Consider the following 24,130-nt stretch of genomic DNA (forward strand, 5'->3'; position numbering starts at 1 on the left):
AACATGATCTGTTTACTGTACTGAGTGCTGGAGTAGGGATCAGGATCTGTTTACTGTACTGAGTGCTGGAGTAGGGATCAGGATCTGTTTACTGTACTGAGTGCTGGAGTAGGGATCAGGATCTGTTTACTGTACTGAGTGTTGGAGTAGGGAACATGATCTGTTTACTGTACTGAGTGCTGGAGTAGGGAACATGATCTGTTTACTGCACTGAGTGCTGGAGTAGGGATCAGCATCTGTTTACTGTACTGAGTGCTGCAGTAGGGAACATGATCCGTTTATTGTACTGAGTGTTGGAGTAGGGAACAGGATCTGTTTATTGTACTGAGTGCTGGAGTAGGGAACAGGATCTGTTTACTGTACTGAGTGCTGGAGTGGGAAACAGTATCTGTTTACTGTACTGAGTGCTGGAGTAGGGAACAGAATCTGTTTACTGTACTGAGTGCTGGAGTAGGGAACAGAATCTGTTTACTGTACTGAGTGCTGGAGTAGGGATCAGGATCTGTTTACTGTACTGAGTGCTGGAGTAGGGAACAGAATCTGTTTACTGTACTGAGTGCTGGAGTAGGGAACGGGATCTGTTTACTGTACTGAGAGCTGGAGTAGGGAACAGAATCTGTTTACTGTACTGAGTGCTGGAGTAGGGAACAGGATCTGTTTACTGTACTGAGTGCTGGAGTAGGGAACAGAATCTGTTTACTGTACTGAGTGCTGGAGTAGGGAACAGGATCTGTTTACTGTACTGAGTGCTGGAGTAGGGAACATGATCTGTTTACTGTACTGAGTGCTGGAGTAGGGAACATGATCTGTTTACTGTACTGAGTGCTGGAGTAGGGAACATGATCTGCTTACTGTACTGAGTGCAGCAGTAGGGAACAGGATCTGTTCACTGTACTGAGCGTTGGAGTAGGGAACATGATCTGTTTATTGTACTGAGTGTTGAAGTAGGGAACATGATCTGTTTATTGTACTGAGTGTTGGAGTAGGGAACAGGATCTGTTTACTGTACTGAGTGCTGGAGTAGGGAACAGGATCTGTTTATTGTACCGAGTGTTGGAGTCGGGAACAGGATCTGTTTACTGTACTGAGTGCAGCAGTAGGGAACAGGATCTGTTTATTGTACTGAGTGTTGGAGTAGGGAACAGGATCTGTTTACTGTACTGAGTGTTGGAGTAGGGAACAGGATCTGTTTATTGTACTGAGTGTTGGAGTAGGGAACAGGATCTGTTTACTGTACTGAGTGCTGGAGTAGGGAACAGGATCTGTTTATTGTACCGAGTGTTGGAGTAGGGAACATGATCTGTTTACTGTACTGAGTGCAGAAGTAGGGAACAGGATCTGTTTACTGTACTGAGTGCTGGAGTAGGGAACAGGATCTGTTTATTGTACCGAGTGTTGAAGTAGGGAACAGGATCTGTTTACTGTACTGAGTGTTGGAGTAGGGAACAGGATCTGTTTATTGTACTGAGTGTTGGAGTAGGGAACATGATCTGTTTACTGTACTGAGTGTTGGAGTAGGGAACAGGATCTGTTTATTGTACTGAGTGTTGGAGTAGGGAACATGATCTGTTTATTGTACTGAGTGTTGGAGTAGGGAACAGGATCTGTTTATTGTACTGAGTGTTGGAGTAGGCAACAGTATCTGTTTATTGTACTGAGTGTTGGAGTAGGGAACAGGATCTGTTTACTGTACTGAGTGCTGGAGTAGGGAACAGGATCTGTTTACTGTACTGACTGTTGAAGTAGGGAACAGGATCTGTTTACTGTACTGAGTGTTGGAGTAGGGAACAGGATCTGTTTATTGTACTGAGTGTTGGAGTAGGGAACAGGATCTGTTTACTGTACTGAGTGCTGGAGTAGGGAACAGGATCTGTTTATTGTACCGAGTGTTGGAGTAGGGAACATGATCTGTTTACTGTACTGAGTGCTGGAGTAGGGAACAGGATCTGTTTATTGTACCGAGTGTTGGAGTAGGGAACAGGATCTGTTTACTGTACTGAGTGCTGGAGTAGGGAACAGGATCTGTTTATTGTACTGAGTGTTGGAGTAGGGAACAGGATCTGTTTATTGTACTGAGTGCTGGAGTAGGGAACAGGATCTGTTTATTGTACTGAGTGCTGGAGTAGGGAACAGGATCTGTTTATTGTACCGAGTGTTGGAGTAGGGAACAGGATCTGTTTACTGTACTGAGTGCAGCAGTAGGGAACAGGATCTGTTTATTGTACTGAGTGTTGGAGTAGGGAACAGGATCTGTTTATTGTACCGAGTGTTGGAGTAGGGAACATGATCTGTTTACTGTACTGAGTGTTGGAGTAGGGAACAGGATCTGTTTATTGTACTGAGTGTTGGAGTAGGGAACAGGATCTGTTTATTGTACTGAGTGCTGGAGTAGGGAACAGGATCTGTTTATTGTACTGAGTGTTGGAGTAGGGAACATGATCTGTTTATTGTACTGAGTGTTGGAGTAGGGAACATGATCTGTTTACTGTACTGAGTGTTGGAGTAGGGAACATGATCTGTTTATTGTACTGAGTGTTGGAGTAGGGAACAGGATCTGTTTATTGTACTGAGTGTTAGAGTAGGGAACATGATCTGTTTATTGTACTGAGTGTTGGAGTAGGGAACATGATCTGTTTACTGTACTGAGTGTTGGAGTAGGGAACATGATCTCTTTACTGTACTGAGTGTTGGAGTAGGTAACAGGATCTGTTTATTGTACTGAGTGCTGGAGTAGGGAACAGGATCTGTTTACTGTACTGAGTGTTGGAGTAGGGAACAGGATCTGTTTATTGTACTGAGTGCTGGAGTAGGGAACAGGATCTGTTTATTGTACTGAGTGTTGGAGTAGGGAACATGATCTGTTTACTGTACTGAGTGTTGGAGTCGGGAACAGGATCTGTTTACTGTACTGAGTGTTGGAGTAGGGAACAGGATCTGTTTACTGTACTGAGTGTTGGAGTAGGGAACAGGATCTGTTTACTGTACTGAGTGTTGGAGTAGGGAACAGGATCTGTTTATTGCACTGAGTGTTGGAGTAGGGAACAGGATCTGTTTATTGTACTGAGTGTTGGAGTAGGGAACATGATCTGTTTACTGTACTGAGTGTTGGAGTAGGGAACAGGATCTGTTTATTGTACTGAGTGTTGGAGTAGGGAACATGATCTGTTTACTGTACTGAGTGCTGGAGTAGGGAACAGGATCTGTTTATTGTACCGAGTGTTGGAGTAGGGAACAGGATCTGTTTACTGTACTGAGTGCTGGAGTAGGGAACAGGATCTGTTTATTGTACTGAGTGTTGGAGTAGGGAACAGGATCTGTTTATTATACTGAGTGTTGGAGTAGGGAACAGGATCTGTTTATTGTACTGAGTGCTGGAGTAGGGAACAGGATCTGTTTATTGTACCGAGTGTTGGAGTAGGGAACAGGATCTGTTTACTGTACTGAGTGCAGCAGTAGGGAACAGGATCTGTTTATTGTACTGAGTGTTGGAGTAGGGAACAGGATCTGTTTATTGTACCGAGTGTTGGAGTAGGGAACATGATCTGTTTACTGTACTGAGTGTTGGAGTAGGGAACAGGATCTGTTTATTGTACTGAGTGTTGGAGTAGGGAACAGGATCTGTTTATTGTACTGAGTGCTGGAGTAGGGAACAGGATCTGTTTATTGTACTGAGTGTTGGAGTAGGGAACATGATCTGTTTATTGTACTGAGTGTTGGAGTAGGGAACATGATCTGTTTACTGTACTGAGTGTTGGAGTAGGGAACATGATCTGTTTATTGTACTGAGTGTTGGAGTGGGGAACAGGATCTGTTTATTGTACTGAGTGTTAGAGTAGGGAACATGATCTGTTTATTGTACTGAGTGTTGGAGTAGGGAACATGATCTGTTTACTGTACTGAGTGTTGGAGTAGGGAACATGATCTCTTTACTGTACTGAGTGTTGGAGTAGGTAACAGGATCTGTTTATTGTACTGAGTGCTGGAGTAGGGAACAGGATCTGTTTACTGTACTGAGTGTTGGAGTAGGGAACAGGATCTGTTTATTGTACTGAGTGCTGGAGTAGGGAACAGGATCTGTTTATTGTACTGAGTGTTGGAGTAGGGAACATGATCTGTTTACTGTACTGAGTGTTGGAGTCGGGAACAGGATCTGTTTACTGTACTGAGTGTTGGAGTAGGGAACAGGATCTGTTTACTGTACTGAGTGTTGGAGTAGGGAACAGGATCTGTTTACTGTACTGAGTGTTGGAGTAGGGAACAGGATCTGTTTATTGCACTGAGTGTTGGAGTAGGGAACAGGATCTGTTTATTGTACTGAGTGTTGGAGTAGGGAACATGATCTGTTTACTGTACTGAGTGTTGGAGTAGGGAACAGGATCTGTTTATTGTACTGAGTGTTGGAGTAGGGAACATGATCTGTTTACTGTACTGAGTGTTGGATTAGAGAACAGGATCTGTTTATTGTACCGAGTGTTGGAGTAGGGAACATGATCTGTTTACTGTACTGAGTGTTGGAGTAGGGAACAGGATCTGTTTATTGTACTGAGTGCTGGAGTAGGGAACAGGATCTGTTTCCTGTACTGAGTGTTGGAGTAGGGAACAGGATCTGTTTATTGTACTGAGTGTTGGAGTAGGGAACATGATCTGTTTACTGTACTGAGTGTTGGAGTAGGGAACAGGATCTGTTTATTGTACTGAGTGTTGGAGTAGGGAACATGATCTGTTTACTGTACTGAGTGTTGGAGTAGGGAACAGGATCTGTTTATTGTACTGAGTGTTGGAGTAGGGAACAGGATCTGTTTACTGTACTGAGTGTTGGAGTAGGGAACATGATCTGTTTACTGTACTGAGTGTTGGATTAGAGAACAGGATCTGTTTATTGTACCGAGTGTTGGAGTAGGGAACATGATCTGTTTACTGTACTGAGTGTTGGAGTAGGGAACAGGATCTGTTTATTGTTCTGAGTGCTGGAGTAGGGAACAGGATCTGTTTCCTGTACTGAGTGTTGGAGTAGGGAACAGGATCTGTTTATTGTACTGAGTGTTGGAGTAGGGAACATGATCTGTTTACTGTACTGAGTGTTGGAGTAGGGAACAGGATCTGTTTATTGTACTGAGTGTTGGAGTAGGGAACATGATCTGTTTACTGTACTGAGTGTTGGAGTAGGGAACAGGATCTGTTTATTGTACTGAGTGTTGGAGTAGGGAACAGGATCTGTTTACTGTACTGAGTGTTGGAGTAGGGAACATGATCTGTTTACTGTACTGAGTGTTGGAGTAGGGAACAGGATCTGTTTACTGTACTGAGTGTTGGAGTAGGGAACAGGATCTGTTTACTGTACTGAGTGTTGGAGTAGGGAACAGGATCTGTTTACTGTACTGAGTGTTGGAGTAGGGAACATGATCTGTTTACTGTACTGACTGTTGGAGTAGGGAACAGGATCTGTTTACTGTACTGAGTGTTGGAGTCGGGAACATGATCTGTTTACTGTACTGAGTGTTGGAGTAGGGAACATGATCTGTTTACTGTACTGAGTGTTGGAGTAGGGAACAGGATCTGTTTACTGTACTGAGTGTTGGAGTAGGGAACATGATCTGTTTACTGTACTGTGTGTTGGAGTAGGGAACAGGATCTGTTTACTGTACTGAGTGTTGGAGTAGGGAACATGATCTGTTTACTGTACTGACTGTTGGAGTAGGGAACAGGATCTGTTTACTGTACTGAGTGTTGGAGTCGGGAACATGATCTGTTTACTGTACTGAGTGTTGGAGTAGGGAACATGATCTGTTTACTGTACTGAGTGTTGGAGTAGGGAACAGGATCTGTTTACTGTACTGAGTGTTGGAGTAGGGAACATGATCTGTTTACTGTACTGAGTGTTGGAGTAGGGAACATGATCTGTTTACTGTACTGAGTGTTGGAGTAGGGAACAGGATCTGTTTACTGTACTGAGTGTTGGAGTAGGGAACATGATCTGTTTACTGTACTGAGTGTTGGAGTAGGGAACATGATCTGTTTACTGTACTGTGTGTTGGAGTAGGGAACAGGATCTGTTTACTGTACTGTGTGTTGGAGTACAGAATAGGTTCTGATGTCTAATTATATTTTTTTTCTTTTGCATCTTAATGAATGGCATAGTTGACTGTTAAATTGGATCAGAACCTCTTTGATACCCGCTTTACTCTCCGATCTTTGCTTAATGCCTGCCACTGTGGCACCCACTCCTCACCGAATGTATCAGGGGAATAAAGAAACTACTTTCAGCTGCTATGTATATGTCATATCTTACGGTAATTTCCAGGCCTGTTAAGGAGTTAATGAATAATAAATTTACCTGCTGCTGCACCGTTGCAGCTTTTATCTCCAGCCAGTTTTCCTTCTCCTGCTAACAAGTGAACAGATCATCAGAAAACAGATGTTCTTCACTGTTCATGAGCATGTTTGAAATGTTAAATTTGAACAATGTTTGGCCTTTTGTTGTGGTATTTTGATAAATAAGTTCACCATTCTCTTTTTAGCTGGTTGCCCCAGATACCTCTTTAATGTCACATCACAAACCCCACCTCTCCTGATGACATCAGAGTTCTCTGTGTTCCGAATGTGACCAGCCTTAGGTCCACACAAAGTGCTGCTTCCTCAGTCTCCATCCTACCCATCTGCTTCTGACTGACTCAAGATTGGCTGTCCCCAGGATCTTCTCCACAAAATACCAACTGTCTCTTTGTTTTGTTTGAGGACTGAGCTCCCAGGTCTGGGCAATGAAGGATAAGTTCAGCTGTTGGTCAGTTTGTAGGAGTCAAAGGATGCTGCAGATTTCTCCCTGAGTGTGAAAGGTAAACGTCAAACAGAGCATTCCTGGGCCTGCTCTGCAACGGTTAAACTCCTCGCACTATGGTGGTGTCCCTTCCACTGTGTGCTGTCGGTGGCACACTGGGCATAGCCACTGGCTTAATTGGTATCTGTGTGCTGGCCTTCCTTTGTCACTGTTTCAAGAAGAAGAAAGGTGTCTCAAAAAATCCAGCGAATGGGAAACCAGAAAGTGTCATGAGGCAGAGTAACATTGTGCACACAGCACTGCAGGTAAGTGAAGGAACTCTTTTCATGTTCTGGGATTGTGTTCCGTGCAGTCAGCAGTCACAGCTACTGATTCAGTCTTTGCAGAGTGCCTGAGGAATCTTATTTGAAACTAGATCCAAATTGGAATATTAAAAGGTTCACTCAGAGAATCAAGTAGTTACTGAAACATCAGAATCACTCTCTGAGGCTGTCTGTGCCACAAACAAAAGATGCATGTTAGTCAGGGGAGTGCTTTATATGGTTTCTCTGCCCATATTGCAGCTGTAAGCCACGTGTCTCACTCAGTGACTCCCATGACAAGGAATATGCCAAGACTTTACATGGTGTCTGTATTGCAGATAGAGCCATAATGAATGTGGTTATCAAATACTGTGACCCACCTCAGAGTGTTATAGAAGTTACAAAGTGTTATATAGTTACTTTATTAGTTATTAGAATCCTGTAAACAACATTGAAGTCAGATGGAGAATAAATAAGGAATTGTAGTCATGGGGTTATGGTCGGGAAAGGGGTCTAACCCCATCATGACCCCCAAACCTGCCATGACCCATAACCCTGGGCATCCATGAGGCACTGTGAGCCATCAGCAGCAGCAGAATTGTATTCAGTGACAATCTGTAACCTCATGGCCTGGCATATCCCTCACTCTTCCATTACCATCAAGCTAGGGGACCAACTCTGATTCAATGAGGACTGTAGGAGAGCATGCCAAGAGCAGCGTCAGGCATACCTGAAAATGAAGTGCCATCCTGATGAAGCTATAGCGCAGAACTCCATGAATGCTAAACAGCAGAAGCAGTATGCTATAGACCGAGCTAAACGATCCCACAACCAATGGATCAGATCTGAGCTCTGCAGTCCTGCCACATCCAGTCAGGAATGGTGATGGACAATTAAACAACTAACTGGAGGAGGAGGCTCTGAAAATATCCTCATCCTCAATAATGATAGAGGAGCCCGGCATGTCAGCGCAAATGAGAAGGCTGAACATTTGCATTCATCTTCAGCAAGAAGTGCCAAGTGGATGATCCATCTCGGCCACCTCCTGAGGTCCCCATCATCACAGATGCCAGTCTTCAGACAAATCGATTTACTCCATGTGATAAAGAAAGAGCTGAAGGCACTGGATATAATGAAGGCAATGAGCCCTGATTTGTGCTTCAGAACTAGCCGCACCCCTAGCCAAGCTGTTCCAGGACAGCTCCAACACTGGCATCTAACCAACAATGTGGAAAATTGCCCAGGGATGTCCTGTCCACAAAAAGCAGGCCAATTACCGCCCTATCAATCTATTGTTAATCATCAACAAAGTGATGGAAGGTGTTGTTGACAGTGCCATCAAGCGGCACTTGCTTAGCAATAACCTGCTCAGTGATGCTCAGTTTGGGTTCCGCCAGGGCCACTCAGTTCCTGACCTCATTACAGCCTTGGTCCAAATATGGACAAAAGAGCTCAATTCCAGAGGTTAGGTGAGAGTGACTGCCCTTGACATCAAGGCAGTACTTGACTGAATGTGGTATGAAGTAGTCTTAATGGGAATCAGGAAGAAAACACTCCACTGGTTGAAGCCATACTTGGCACAGTGGAAGATGGTTGTGGTTGTTAGAGGTCAATCATCTCAGCCCCAGGACATCACTGCTGGAGTTCCTCAGAATGGTATTCTAGGCTCAACTATTTTCAGCTGCTTCATCAATGACTTTCCCTCCAACATAAGGTTAGAAGTGGGGATGTTCGCTGATGATTGCACAATGTTCAGCACCATTCGCAACACCTCAGATACTGAAACAGTCTGTGCCACATGCAGCAAGACCTGGACAACATTCAGGATTGGGCTGATAAGTGGCAAGTAACACTTGTGCCACACCAGTACCAGGCAATGACCATCTCCAACAAGAAAGAATCTAACCACCTTCCATTGACATTCAATGGCATTACCATCGTCGACCCCCCTCCTCGCCCCCTCCTTGCTCCCTCCTACCACCAACATCCTGGGGGTCAGTGAAACTGAACTGGACCAGCCACACAAATTCTGTGGCTACAAGAGCAGGTCAGAGGTTGGGAATTCTTAAGTGAATCACTCGCCTCCTGAATCCCTGATGCCTGTCCACCATTTACAAGGCAAAAGTGAGGAGTGTGACGGAATATTCTCCACTTGTCTGGAGGGTGCAGCTCCAACAACACTCAAAAACCTAAACACCGTGCAGACAAAGCAGCCCATTTGATTGGCACCACATCCACAACCTTAAGCTTTCACTCCCTCCACCACCAGTGCACAGTGGCAGCAGTGTGTAACCATTGGCATGATGCACTGCAGCAATTCTCCAAGACTCCTTTGACAGCACCTTCCAAACCCGCGACCTTTACAGCCTAGAAGGACAAGGGCAGCACATGCATCACCACCTGCAAGTTCCCCTCCAAGCCACACACATCCCAACTTTGAACTATATCGCCATTCCCTCACTGTTGCTGGGTCAAAAACTTGGAACTTCCTCCATAACAGCACTGTGGGTATTCCTACAACTCATGGTCTGCAGTGGTTCAAGAAGGCGGCTCACCACCACCTTCTCAAGGGCAACTAGGAATGGCAATAAATGCTGACCTGGCATCATGGATAAAAAAAACCCTGCCATAACCCCCAAACACGCCAAGCCACTAAATCCTGCTTTGTTTTCCAGCTGTGCTTTGAATCCCCAACCTCACCATGCTCCTCAACCCCGCCGTGACACCCCCACCCAATTTTGCATTCATGGCAGCTACTTGCGGGATTCCAGCCAGCAAACGGCAGCTCACTGGTGGCCCCCAGGATAATCCAGACATTGCTGCAATGGTACTGGAAGATTTAGGAAGAAAGCTTATAGGGGACCATACCATGTCAGAAGATTGGGAGAAGTATTACACTGAAGGTCCAGTCTAAGAACAAGGTTCTCTGAAGGCTTGTCATTTTGGGTGAAATGGTGAAAACAGGGGCCTGTACTAGGCCCTCTGCCTCCACTTACAGCATTTTGGGGCCATTTCTGCTGCTCCCCCAGACCTCCTCTCACCTTTCATCAGGCAAACAGAAGGGAAATGTGTCAGGAATCCAAGCTCTGCCCCAACTCATTGTCTGCCAGAGTTTTGATACAAAAATACACAGAATTCTATATAATATACAGTACAGAAACATGCCATTCAGCCCAGCTAGTCTGTGACAGTCTTTATGCTCCACACGACCCTCTTCCTACCCCATTTCATCTAACCCTTTCATCATACCCTTCTATTTCTTTCTCCCTCATGTGTTTATCTAGCTTCCCTTTAAATGCTAGTCGCCTCAACTACTCCTCGTGGTAGTGTGTTCCACCACTTTGCTTTTCAATTCTGTTCCTCTGGAAATGTACCCCAGTATTTTTTATGGTCTAATTAAATTGCCTTGATACTTTTAGTGATTTAAGTATTTGTATCCCTACACCCCTTTGCTTCTCGAACCTATTTTGACTCCTATTATCCAAAGAGAGAGCAGGGAAGGTGTGGCCAACACTGGGATCAGCCGGTGCAGAGTGGAGAGAAATTGAGGTCAAAGTGGGGAGGTTGCAGTTGGCTTCACTGCCTGATTTTCCCTTCTTCCCATCCAATTTGGTGCAGGATAGTGAGGAAAATCCAGGCCATGCCTCATTGGAGTTACAAAAATGTAATATCAGAGAGTGACAGGACGAATGTATTTTGTGATTATATTCATTGGATTTGATTTTGTTATAAATAGTAATAGGAGCTTCCTCCTCTGGCTCAGTGGGCAAATTGGTACCAAACTACAAAGTCCCGAGTTGAATCTTTAGTGTGTAGAGTTTGCTGATCTCTGATGGGGCAGCAATGGGAGCCCAACAATATGGTTAAAGGAGGGGACAAATCAGTGGGGATCCTCAACTAAAATCATTACATCGTAAGCCCAGTTAAAACTGTACATGTGAGAGTGACAGTATCAGTCTCAGCTGGTGGGGTCCTCCCATAGGCAAACACACACACACCTATCTCGTACTTGAAGAACGGTCACTTTAGACAAGGTACTAGGCGTTTGCCAGTACTTGTGTAACTTAACAAGCAGCACGAGTCACTGCCTTCAAAAGGGAAATGCTGTTTGGGAGTGTGGTACTCAGGGATATGATCAAATAGAATCATGGGTGCAAAACAGAGCTGCCAGGCTGTGGAATAGCCAGCAGAAGGGAATTAATGCTCTGGAGGTTTGTTGGGAATATAAGACTTTCCCAATGCTAAAAAAGCTGGCTACAAAACAGAAAACAGAGAGTAAAGGTTAAAGGTCATTTCTCAGGCTGGTGAAAGGTAGGAAGTGTGTTCCAAAATGATTGGTGCTGGGACTGCAGTTGTTCACCACTTACATACATGATTTGGGCTTGGGAATTGGAAGTACAATTTCAAAATATGAGTATGACACCAGTTTGGGGTGTATTTAACAGAGGAAAACTGCTACAAAATATAAGACATTAATATAAAAGCAAAATCCTGCGGATGCTGAAAATCTGAAATAAAAACAGAACGTGCTGGAAAAACTCAGCAGGTCTGGCAGCATCTGTGGAGAGAGAAGCAGAGTTAATGTTTCAGATCAGTGACCCTTCTTCAAGACATTAATACACTTGCAGAAAAGGCATATTAATAGCAAATTAATTTTTAATAAAGGTAAGTGTGTGGTGGTACAGTTTGGTAGGAAGAATAAGAAGCACACATAGTCTTTAGAAAATAAGAGTTTAAATTAGGTAGAGGAGCAAAGGGATCTAAGGTTATACATTCACAAACTGTTAACAGTAGTAATGCAAGTTATCAAGACCATAGATACTGCAAACAAATCACTAGGATTCATTTCTCGGAGGATAGAATTGAAAAGCAGGGAACTTTAGTTAGACCGTGCTTAGAGTACTGCATACAGTTCTGGTCTCCATATTCCAAAAATGGATATAGAGGCACTGGAGAAGGTGCAAAAATGATTTACAAGGATACTAAAAGTAACTATCAGGAAAGACTGAATAGTCTGAGGCTCTTTTCTCTAGAAAAGAGAAGGCTGAGGGGTGACTTAATTGAAGTCTTTAAAATTTTGCAGGGGTTTGATAGGGCAGAAGTAGAGAAGATATTTGCACCTGTGAGAGAATCCAAAACTAGGGGTCATATATATAAGATAGTCACCAATAAATCGAATACGAAGATACGAAGATACGAATTAAGAGCAGGAGTAGGCCACTCAGCCCCTCGAGCCTGCTCGGCCATTCAACAGGATCACGGCTGATCTGATTGTAACCTCAACTCCACATTCCTGCCTACTCCCAATAACCTTTCACCCCCTTGCTTATCAAGAATCTATCTACCTCTGCCTTAAAATTATTCAAAGACACTGCTTCCACCACCTTTTGAGGAAGGGAGTTCCAAAGACTCACGACCCTCTGAGAGAAAAAATTTCTTCCCATCTCTGTCTTAAATGGGCGACCCCTTATTTTTAAACAGTGACCCTTAGTTCTAGATTCTCCCACAAGAGGAAACAATCTTTCTACATCCACCCTGTCAAGACCCCTCAGAATCTTATATGTTTCAATCAAATCGCCTCTTACTCTTGTAAACTCCAGCAGATACAAGCCTAGCCTGTCCAACCTTTTCTCATAAGACACGCCCATTCCAGGTATAAATCTAGTAAACCTTCTCTGAACTGCTTCCAATGCATTTACACCCTTCCTTAAATAAGGAGACCAATACTGTACACAGTACTCCAGATGTGTTCTCACCAGGGCCCTGTGTAACTGAAGCATAACCTCCCTAGTTTTGTATTCAATTCCCTTGCAATAAACAATAACATTTTATTAGCTTTCCTAATTATTTGCTGAACCTGCATACTAACCTTTTGCGATTCATGCACTAGGACACCCAGATCCCTCTGCATCTCAGAGCTCTGCAATCTCTCACCGTTTAGATAATATGCTAATATGAATAAAGAATTCAGAAGAAATTTCTTTTCCAAGACAGTATATAGAATGTGGAAGTCGCTATCAAAAGGAGTATTTGAGGAGAGTAGCATCAATGTCTTCAAAGGGAAGCTAGGTAAGCACATTAGGGAAAAAGGAATAGAAGGTTATGCTGATAGGGTTATATAAAGTAGTGTGGGAGGAGGTGGAGCACACACTCCAGCACAGACCAGATGGGCTGAATGGCCTGTTTCTGTGTTGTGAATTCTATGTAAAAGCCTCTGCCTGCATATAGTGTGCCCCTTTGATGGTGATTATCATACAGAGACACCTGACTGTAAAACTACAGTTCAGATGAAAGATGCACAGTAAAATAAATGAAATGGAGAAAATGATTAGACATTCCCCCCAACTCCCTGCCTCCTGTGAAAGAATGGCAGAATCTGGTGAGTTTCTGATCTCAGTTGGGTGTGAAGGAAGACACTTCCTCCGCTGACACCCAACTGAGGTCAGGACATCACCAGACCCTACCATTCTTTCATTGAGAGGGAGAGGGGTGCAGGGGTCTAAGGCATTCAGCATTCAGCTCAGGTGTCACTCCTAGCAGCCATTATGACATTTTGTCCTTCACTCATAGCGCTACAGTGACCTATGAGGAGATTCCCTTCTGGTCATCTTTCAGGCAGATAGTGGTGTGTAATGTGAGAGAGAACGTTAATAGAAGGAAAAGAATTTTGTATATTAAAAAGGAGGTAGAGTAGGTACAAGAACAGTAACCAGCCATGCACAATGATAGAGCTAGAGTGAGTGAAGAGCAGCAGTCTGCCAACTGCAAGCCCATTTTTTCAAGGCACTCTACTAATTTATTGTGTTTAGGTTTACGTTTGGGTTGGTCCTGGTACAGAACATTAGCTTCAGCACAGTACTGTATCTCTAACAGTTCAATAAACATACAGCCACTCTGTGGGCATAGTCATGGCCTGCCACCAAAATGTCAGACTATTCAATACCTGCCAGCATCAGAGCCAGCTGGAAACTAACAAAAAGGTCAAAGGGCTCGTTACTTGCCAACTGCATCAGTGCCACCTGTATTGAATTCAAGAAGAGGCAGGATCTGCCAACAGGGCACTGCACAGTGCCAGATGGAAATAAAGGAGGTTGGGTAAAATAACTGCCACAACAGCAATGACTGTTCCTCCTGTAATTTGCATCTGGGAGATAAGGTACTTGCTGTTCTCATAATATTATGGAATATTAGATCATCAATTGGCAAAGTAAAGTGTGTCAAAACAGTCTAAAAAGCCAAAGGCATATTACAAACATACAATGAAGGATAGGAAGAGACCCTTTGGTCCATCCAGCCCATCCCACACCACTGTGATGCTTCACAATACATATTGGGAAGAACTGGTGAAGAATAAATTCAGAGAAACATAGAAACATAGAAACTAGGAAATAATTCCCATTTATTTACATTTTCCACAGGAAAGGTTAGAAATTTTTCCCTTATGGTTCACTGCCCTTTTTTAATTAAGCAAATTGGCATGAATTTGTGTGATATTTAATGTCCTTCTGTGGTTAAAAAGATGCAAATATGTAACTCGAACAAATATTTCCCTCCCTCTCCATCCCTCTCCCCTTCCTCAATGGTTCATATGATTTTGGGGCAATTTTAACTATTATCTGCAGGTGTAAAATGGATGATAGCGAATTGAAAATTCGTTTTAACCTCAATTCTTTTTTCCATTCAAGAAAATGGGTCAAGGTGCAATAATAGGTGACAGATTCACTATCACCTGTTTTCTCATGCCCATAAAAGTTAACTTTGTTCCCACTGAGTGGGGAATCACAGGGTGCTAACATCCAGTTCATCCTGTGTCAGGTACAACACGTCAAATTCAGAATTAAAGCCCTGTTTATACTTACACAGTATTGCAGCTGAACACTTTAAAGCACTTTCTATGGATCAGTATGATTTTTCCATTTCCCTCACCAAACATCCTTGAGAGCTGATTAATGACCAGTAATTGCTCAAAGGAATAATTTTAACCCATGGGCAAAGGGAGGAAATTCTAGGGTGAGCAATAGCCCAGCAATAGCCACCTTTGGGTGCATATACTTCATCATTGATTTCACATTGAGGCCCACAGACCTGTACCTTCACCCCAAGATTCCACAGACCCATATACATCTGTATAGGCTTTCACACCAAAGCTGCACTCACCACTGACTATTTAGCTGATATAATCAACTTATCAACCTCAGGCTCTAGGCTATGCACTTTGCCATTCTGTCTCCATCACTTTCACTGAATGCAAATGTACTTGTGTGACTAAGGAGGATATTCTATGTAAAACTTTTCTCCCAGGCTACCTCTGACCAGGTAAATTTACTTTTGTAAGCATGGGAAAGGATGACTGTCAAGACACTTGTCAGTGGGCAGTTATCGCTCCTTCTAACATTTAGAGTTATGAGGCAATTTAGATGAGTACATGCCACCATTAATGCAGATAACCTGCACAGGACAGATGCTAGATGGAAACTGGATACTTGAGTGCAATATCTGATTGCCTCAGGTTAACACACAATGGTTAATCACATTTAACAAAACAAGATGAACTGAGCAGGTCTAATTTGCTGGACCAAAATCTTGAAGCTCTGCAGCAAAATTAGATTTTATTTTCGTACTGTGAAATCAAAGCTTGCTCACTGCTCCCTCATCAAATATCAATATCCACAGTTCCCAGAAATGTTTTCTTTTAACAACCAGCTCCAGGACAAACAACTCTCACACCCTCAAAATAAGAGGTGATAAGAATTGATGAGGCTAAAAGATTATTAAAATATTTCAACCTCATTGAAATGAAAATTGAGAGAAATACTTAAAAAGTGACTGAACCCATATTGATTTGTTAGGGAGACGTTTCATATGGATTTGCCTGAGGTTTGGCTGCACCCTCAGGAGATTGAGTGGTTTTGGTTGAGTGTGGAGAATAATAGTTGTTCTATGGCCAGTGGGTGGAAGAAGGTGGGACGGGTAGGATGGGGAAATGAGGCTGTTGGACCACCCGGCTTTTTTTGTTCTAATTCCTTTCCGTCGGGAGATCCCACACTGTTTCCCCAATGGTCTGACAAGGTGCACATGATAAGGTGTTCAACTGCTGTGAGGCATGTTCTTTAAACTGTGTCCTTACCCACTGTGGGTGCTCTCTTCTCCACACACACCCCCCATCCTGTCCTTACCCAGTGTGGGTGCTGAATCCCTCCTTCCCTCCTGACCCCCTCCCGTCCTTACCCACTGTGCATGCTATCTTTGCCCCCTCCCTGTCCTTACCCACTGTGGGTGGTCTCTCCCCTGCCTCTGTCCTTACTCACAGTGGCTGCTCTCCCCCCGCCCCTCTGTCCTTACCCACTGTGGGTGCACTCTCCCCCCGCCCCACAGCCCCGCTCTGTCCTTATCCACTGTGGGTATTCTCTTCCCCCCCCTCCCCCGTCCTTACCCACTGTGGGTGCTCTCACCCCCTCTCTGTACTTACCTACTGTGGGTGCTCTGCCCCCCCATTCTGTCCTTACCCACTGTGGGTGCTCTCACCCCCTCTCTGTACTTACCTACTGTGGGTGCTCTGCCCCCCCCCATTCTGTCATTACCCACTGTGGGTGCTCTCACCCCCTCTCTGTACTTACCTACTGTGGGTGCTCTGCCCCCCCATTCTGTCCTTACCCACTGTGGGTGCTCTCACCCCCTCTCTGTACTTACCTACTGTGGGTGCTCTGCCCCCCCATTCTGTCTTTACCCACTGTGGGTGCTCTCACCCTCTCTCTGTACTTACCTACTGTGGGTGATCTGCCCCCCCCCCATTCTGTCCTTACCCACTGTGGGTGATCTACACCACAGAAAAGATGTATCTTATTCAACTTTTTAACTACAAGATTCCCAATGGAGTAAATTAAACGTTGGCTTTAAGTATGGTGTGCAAGTGAAACTTGAACATGTTGCTGGATGCACTAACTAAAACAAAACAACTTGATTCTCCAGATCAAGATTTTCCTACACTCGGTAGCTATTCAGTTCCTTCCTAAGGATGACTGCTTTTCTAATCTTTCTTGGATGAAAGTCTCTGATCTTTTCCCCACTTCTGCTCCATGTTTTATCAAACAGTGCCCCATCCTATATCCATGGTTCCCCATCCTACATCTTACATCCTATGGTGCTCCACCCTATTTCCATCTTGGTTCACTGATGTCCTTTAGGGAATGAAATCTGCCATCCTTACACAGTCTAGCCTATATGTGACTCCAGACCCACAGCAATGTGCCCTCTGAAATGGCCTAGAAAGCTACTTAGTTGTATCAAACCACTACGAAAAACATTAAGAATAAAACTGGAAGAACCACCTGGCATCAACCTGGGCACCGAACACAAGAAAGGCACACCCTTTCCAGTCGATCCTGCAAAGTCCTCCTCACGAACATTTAGGTTTCTGCCACAATAAGATGCATCTGTCCATGACAGTATTGGTAGGAGTGACCACAGAGTCTTTGTGGAGATGAAGTTTCACCTTCACACTGAGGACACCCTCCAGCGTGTTGTGTGGCACTATTACTCTGTTGAATGGGATAGACTCAGAACAGATCTAGCAGAACTATGTTCCACCACTGATTCGAGGTCACAAATCTGAAACGTTAACTGTGCTTCTCTCTCAATGGATGCTGCCTGATCTGCTGAGTATTTCCAGCACTTTCTGTTTTTATTTCAGATTTCCAGCATCTGCAATATTTTGCTTTTATTATTGTATTCCACCACAATCTGTAACCTCATGGCCTTGCATATTCCTCACTCTACCATTATTATCAAGCCAAGGAACCAACCCCAATTCAATGAGGAGTGTAAGAGAGCATGCCAAGAGCACTAGCACCAGGCATACCTAAAAATGAGGTGCCAACCTGGTGAAGCTACAATACGGGATTACATGCATGCTAAACAGTGGAAGCAGCATGGAATAGACAGAGCAAAGTGATCCCACAGAGATAAAAGCCCTGCAGTCTTGCCACATCCAGTTGTGAATAGCGGTGGGCAATTAAATAACTAACAGGAATGATGGGAGAGCTCAATACATCAGTGCAAAAGAAAAGGCTGAAGCATTTGCAACTTTCATCAGCCAGAAGTGCCAAGTGGATGATCCGTCTCAGCCTCCTCCTGAGGTCCCACCATCACAGATGCCAGTCTTCAGCCAATTTGATTCACTCCACGTGACATCAAGAAATGGCTGAAGGCACTTGATACAGCAAAGGCTATGGGCCCTGACAGCATCCCGGCAATAGTACTGAAGACTTGTGCTCCAGAACTAGCCGCACCTGTAGTCAAGTTGTTCCAGTACAGCTATAACACTGGCATCTTCCTGACAATATGGAAAATGTGCTATCCACAAAAAGCTGGACAAATCCAATACAGGCAATTACTGCCCCGTTAGCCTACTCCCAAACATTAGCGAAGTGATGAAGGTGGCATTGACAGCGCTATCAAGTGCCATTTATACAACAATAACCTGCTCACCGATTCTCAGTTTGGGTTCCGTCAGGACCACTCAGCTCCAGACCTCATTACAGCCTTGGTCCAGAGGTGAGGTGAGAGCGACTGCCTTTGACATCAAGGCTGGATTTTACACAGGGTGTCATCAACGAGCCCTAGTAAAACTATAGTCAACAGGAATCAGGGGAAAAACTCTCCACTGGTTGGAGTCATACTTAGCACAAAGGAAGATGGTTGTGGTTGTTGGCAGCCAATCAGCTCAGCCCTTGCACATCACATCAGAGTTTCTCAGGGAAGTATCCTAGGCCCAAGCCAAAAGACTTGCAGGTTGATAGGTAAATTGGCCATTATAAATTGTCACTAGTATAGGTAGGTGGTAGGGAAATATAGGAACAGGTGGGGATGTTTGGTAGGAATATGGGATTAATGTAGGATTAGTATAAATGGGTGTTTGATGTTCGGCACAGACTCGGTGGGCCGAAGGGCCTGTTTCAGTGCTGTATCTCTAATCTAATCTAATCTAATCTTCAACTGCTTCATCAATGACCTTTCCTCTATCATAAGTTCAGAAATCAGGTTGTTCACTGATGATTGCAGAGAATTCAGTTCCATTTGCATTCCTCAGATACTGAAGCAGTCCGTGCCCGCATGCAGCAAGACCTGAACAACATTCAGGCTCAGGTTGATTAGTCACATTTGTGATATATAAGTGCTGGGCAATGACCATCTCCAATAACAGAGAACCTAACCATCTCCCCTTGACATTCACTGGCATTATCATCACTGAATCCCCCACATCAACATCCTGGGGGGTCACCATTGACCAAAACTGAACTGGACCAACCATATAAATCTGTGGCTACAAGAGCAGGTCAGGGGCTAGGAATTCTGCGGCGAGTGACTCACTTCCTGTCTCTCCAAAGCAGTTCCACCAACTACAAGGCACAAGTCAGGAGTGTAATGGAATACTCTCCACTTGCTTGGATGAGTGCAGCTCCAACAACACTTAAGGAGCTCGACACCATCCAGGACAAAGCAGCCCACTTGATGGGCACCCCATCCATCACCTTCAACATTCACTCCCTCCACCACTGGCGCACTATGGCTGCAGTGTGTCCCGTCTACAAGATGGACTGCAGCAACTCGCCAAGGCTTCTTCAAGCACCTCTCAAATTCGTGACCACTACCACCTAGAAGGACAATGGAAGCAGGTGCATGGGAACTCCACCACCTCCAAGCGCCCCTCCAAGCCACACACCATCCTGACTTAAAAATATATCATCTTCGTCATCGCTGGGTCAAAATCCGGGAACTCCCTCCCTAACAGCACTGTGGGAGTACCTACACCACATGGACTGTAACAGTTCAAGAAGACGGATCACCACCACCTTCTCAAGGGCAATTAGGGTTGGGCAATAAATGCTGGCCAAGCCATTGACGCCTACATTCCATGAATGTACAAAAAAATTTCCATATCTGTGCTACTGATGGATTTACCTTTTAACTACCAATAGCAGGGCAGAGGACAATCCACCCACTCCTTCCTAGCCTCAGGGATTACTTTATTCAAACTGGTAGAACAGTGGAGGAGGGAGTAAGCAGGAAGCAGCATTATGGGCCAGTAGCATATATTCACAAAAACGTGAATGTGCAAAAAGATGCACAAATATCACCTAATACCCCTAGCATGCCTGACTGTTCAAAATTCAGTTTCTTATAAGCAAAGAGAACCTAAATGAAGCTCTTGTTCTTTAATTGCTGTCACAGTTTAGGGTGAAGAAGACAATGGAGCCAGTCCAGCCGAGGACCCGGCTAACATCACCTAAAATCTATGGCCCCAAACCAATGGTAACATCACCGGAATTCATTAATTTCACCGACTACAAGTTGGGAATGACAGATGAACCTCTGTCAGCTGAAAGGAAGGAAGCCGACGTATCCAGCTTAATGATGGATTCATTCGAAGAGCTGTTTGTTATTTCCAGGAATGGTAAGGTTGTAAGCTAGAGAGCGAATGGGGTGCTGCAGCTTCTGCATGCTTTAACACATCACAAGAATAATAACAACATCTTCAATTTTCCTTTATAAGTCAGGTCTAAAATGATTAACTATTTGATGCCCGGTATGCAGGTGTACAGCTGACTTAGCCACATTTCACCCAATATAAAGGCAAGTGTATAAAGCCATGATGTAAAGTCCCAATAAATTCTAGGATGTGGCTCATAAGTGGGTGTAACTTTTTTTTAAAGTGCAACAGTAAGTATAGATTTAGATTCTGATGCGGCCTGTACAACAGATTTCACAAAATGTTGCATCATGTTAATCACAAGGATGTTTGCTAGATCCATTTTGTCACCGAAAGTTGCCCAGTGCTGCAGTTTACCTGTGTACAGGCATGCTACATCACAAAGGGCAATGGCGTGAATCTTCATACGTTGAGTTCCTCATCTCAGTTGTCAAGGGAAGAGACGCAAAGCACAGGTGACGTGCCATTTCTTCCAGGACGTAAAACAGATTAAAATTAAAGAGAGGGGTTAAAATTCCTTTAGGCCCATTTTCAAGCCTGAAATGAGGAGTCCCAAAGTTGGGTAGCAGGCCTCAGTACTATTACTTGGGCAAACCGCCAGTGCCTGTCATAAGAACATAAGAAACAGGAACAGGAATAGGCCATTCAGCCCATTGAGCTTGCTCTGGCATTCAATAAGATCATGGCTGATTTGATTGTGGCCTTAACTCCACTTTCCTGCCTGCTCCCCATAACTCTTGGATCCCCTGGGGATCATAAATCTGTCTAACTCAGCCTTAAGTATATTCAATGACCCAGCCCCCACTGCTCGCTGGGGAAGAGAATTCCAAACACTAACGACCATCTGAGAGAAGAAGTTCCTCCTCATCTCCATCTTTAAAGGGGAGATCCCTTATTTTGAAACTGTCCCCCCTATTTAGATTCCCCCATGAGGGGAAACATCCTCTCAGCAGTTACCTTGTCAAGCTCCCTCAGAATTTTATATTTTTCAGCAAAGACCACTTCTCATTCATCTAAAGTCTAGTGAGTGAGGTCCAACCTGCTCAATGTTTCCTCATAAGACAACCCCTTCATTCCAGGAATCAACCTAGTGAACTTTCTCAGAACTGCTTCCAATGCAAGTATATTCCTCCTAAGTAAGGAGACCAAAACTATACATAGCACGCTAGGTGCAGTCTCACCAATGCCCAGTGCAGCTGTAGCAAAACTTCCTTACTTTTATGCTCCATTCCCCTTGCAATAAATGCCAACATTCCATTTGCCTTCCTAACTACTTGCAGCATCTGCATGCTAACCTTTTGTGATCCATGTACAAGGACACCCAGATCCCTCTGTACCGCAGCATTCTGCAGTCTCTCCCCATTTAAGTAATATTCTGCTTTTCTATTCTTCCCACCAAAATGGGCAACCTCACATTTTCCCACATTATACTCCATGTACCAAATTTTTGCCCACTCACTTAACCTATCTATATCTCTTTGGAGACACTTTATGCCCTCATCACCAAATTCTCGCGTTAAGCACTCTGTCTCGCACTATTCAGTCAAGCATAACTGCCTACTTCGTGCTACTTACTTTGTGCAATTGCAACAACTTCCTGTATTTATACTGGCTGGAATTTCAGAGACCTGAGTCAGGTCCTGCTGACTAGGGAACCAGTTCTAACAAGCTACCTAATTAACTAACTGTACAGCTGACAGTCGCAAGCAGCTTGTTTCCTACTGACTGAAACTGAAAGAAACTACTGTCACACCTCCACAGGCTCCAAGGTAAGTGCTGGAATGGAGGGATGGAGTGGCAGCAAGCTGGACTATCAGGAGTATTGTGAAGCCAGCTAACCATTCCTTCCTGCTCTGTTTCTGCAGCAATGAATTTTGACATTTTAAAAAATCAAACTCACCTTTAGTTGGCGATCACCGGAAAATCCTAAGTGAAGCAGGCCCCACTTCTGCTTTCCTCCTCAGTAGCCAGTTTCACTGAGGGGGCTTAAAACATGTGTTAGGCTCCTCACTAATATCTGTGTTAAGCAGACGCCAGGGACACCTGAGACATGGTCCAATCCCTCATCAGGTTAGTGAAATTTCAGGCATACTTTTGGCACAGGATGTTGGTCCCCAAAATAGCCCTTGTCACGTTTGTTTCATGATCATGATAGGCACAATGATGTTCAGTTACTACCCCAGAGAGATTCTCATGCATCTGTTCACAGTCACTGAATGTCACTTACAATGGCCTGCTGGTCCCTTCAATTAACAAGAAAACCATGATATAGGGAAAGGAGGCAAAAAATAGAGAACATCAGCTGAACAAATTCAAATGAAAGGGAGAATCTGACTCTCAGTGTCCCATCACAAGTTACCAGCGCCCTGCTCCAGTGCTGAGGATTTCTGGTCCCTATTTCTTGAAGTGAATCTGGTTTCGACCCTGAAAAGACTGAACAAAAATGCACCATGGACAAAATGTTTTGCTTTTGTCACCTTTCAGTTATATGCAGCTTCTCTGGAGTCAATGGCACTTGTTTTGTAGGATGGACATGTTGCTCTCTTTTCTTCACAGTTTTCTCTTATTTATCCTCAATATTACACACCTCTTTCAGTTAGGAGGGTGGAGCAGGTTTGCTATTCCCAGGTCACTCAAAGCTTCTCTTACGCTGTCACCATGAGGTACACAAGAATGACCAGGGAAGGGCTGGAATTTCTCTGTCTGATTCTTTTTCTCCTTTCTAATTGTGCAGCTGCTCATACTTTATTTGAACCACAGCTCAGTAACGTTCCTTCTTTCTGATTAAATGTCAGCTGCCTTTGACGCCATTTCCCTATCAGACGATTTGGAGACTGAAATATCCGAGGATTGGATGGAAGCTGTGAAGCTGCATTATGCAATGAAACATAACCACCACAAGTCAGAATTTCATCTCACCATTATTGAAGGTGCAGCATTTGTTTAATACTATTAAGAACACAGTGTAAAGGAGATGGTTGCCATCAGGGCTAAGGTAATAATCACTCAGTTCTGGAGGAGCTGAGAGTTGTTTACTATTACCCACCATGATGAAGCAATCAAGTTTAGTAATATGGCCAGTAATGTGAACAGTGTTGTTATGCTGAAGATGATTTGTTATATGGTGGAGTCCAATTAGTTGCCCAAAACCCACACCCACACAAATATAATCAGTATTTGGGATAAAAGAAATTTTTTTAATTTACATTTTCTTTCCCTTTCTTTAGGTTCCCCTCTATCAACTTCAGCGTGCAATCCAGCACTTTCTGTCTAGCCTCTGATCATTCCATTTCCCTCCTCCTGCCATGGTTGAAATGGGGAACCTGCCATTCAGAAATTCACAGTGCCATTAATGCCATGGAGCAGCAAATAGGTGCAGAATGAGCTGTACCGTTCTGTGGGTCTGTCACTCTTAAAACCATCTTCAATTTCAATCATTGTTTCGAAATAATATCTAACAGCAATAATAATTTCTAAAACACACCCATATCAAGAACATTTTTGGGGCTAATGTCTCCTTTAGAGTCTGGCCTCCCATTATTCTAGAATAGTTGCAGATATGGT

At 44.0% G+C, this 24,130-nt stretch overlaps 1 protein-coding gene across 2 annotated transcripts in view; it reads left to right on the forward strand.

Moving 5' to 3' along the window:
• Positions 1 to 7,001: 7,001 nt before the first annotated feature.
• Positions 7,002 to 24,130, forward strand: part of syt13 (synaptotagmin XIII) — a 48,105-nt gene continuing 30,976 nt past the window's right edge. For both annotated transcript variants that reach the window (XM_068046821.1, XM_068046822.1), the window contains exons 1-3: positions 7,002 to 7,080; positions 20,308 to 20,530; positions 23,362 to 23,496. In XM_068046821.1, coding sequence (XP_067902922.1) covers positions 7,045 to 7,080; positions 20,308 to 20,530; positions 23,362 to 23,496 — 394 coding nt within the window. In that variant the 5' untranslated portion in view covers positions 7,002 to 7,044. The remainder of the gene's footprint in view (positions 7,081 to 20,307; positions 20,531 to 23,361; positions 23,497 to 24,130) is intronic.

The sequence above is a fragment of the Heterodontus francisci genome, chromosome 14, assembly GCF_036365525.1.
Source record: "Heterodontus francisci isolate sHetFra1 chromosome 14, sHetFra1.hap1, whole genome shotgun sequence".
Taxonomy (NCBI): Eukaryota; Metazoa; Chordata; class Chondrichthyes; order Heterodontiformes; family Heterodontidae; genus Heterodontus; species Heterodontus francisci.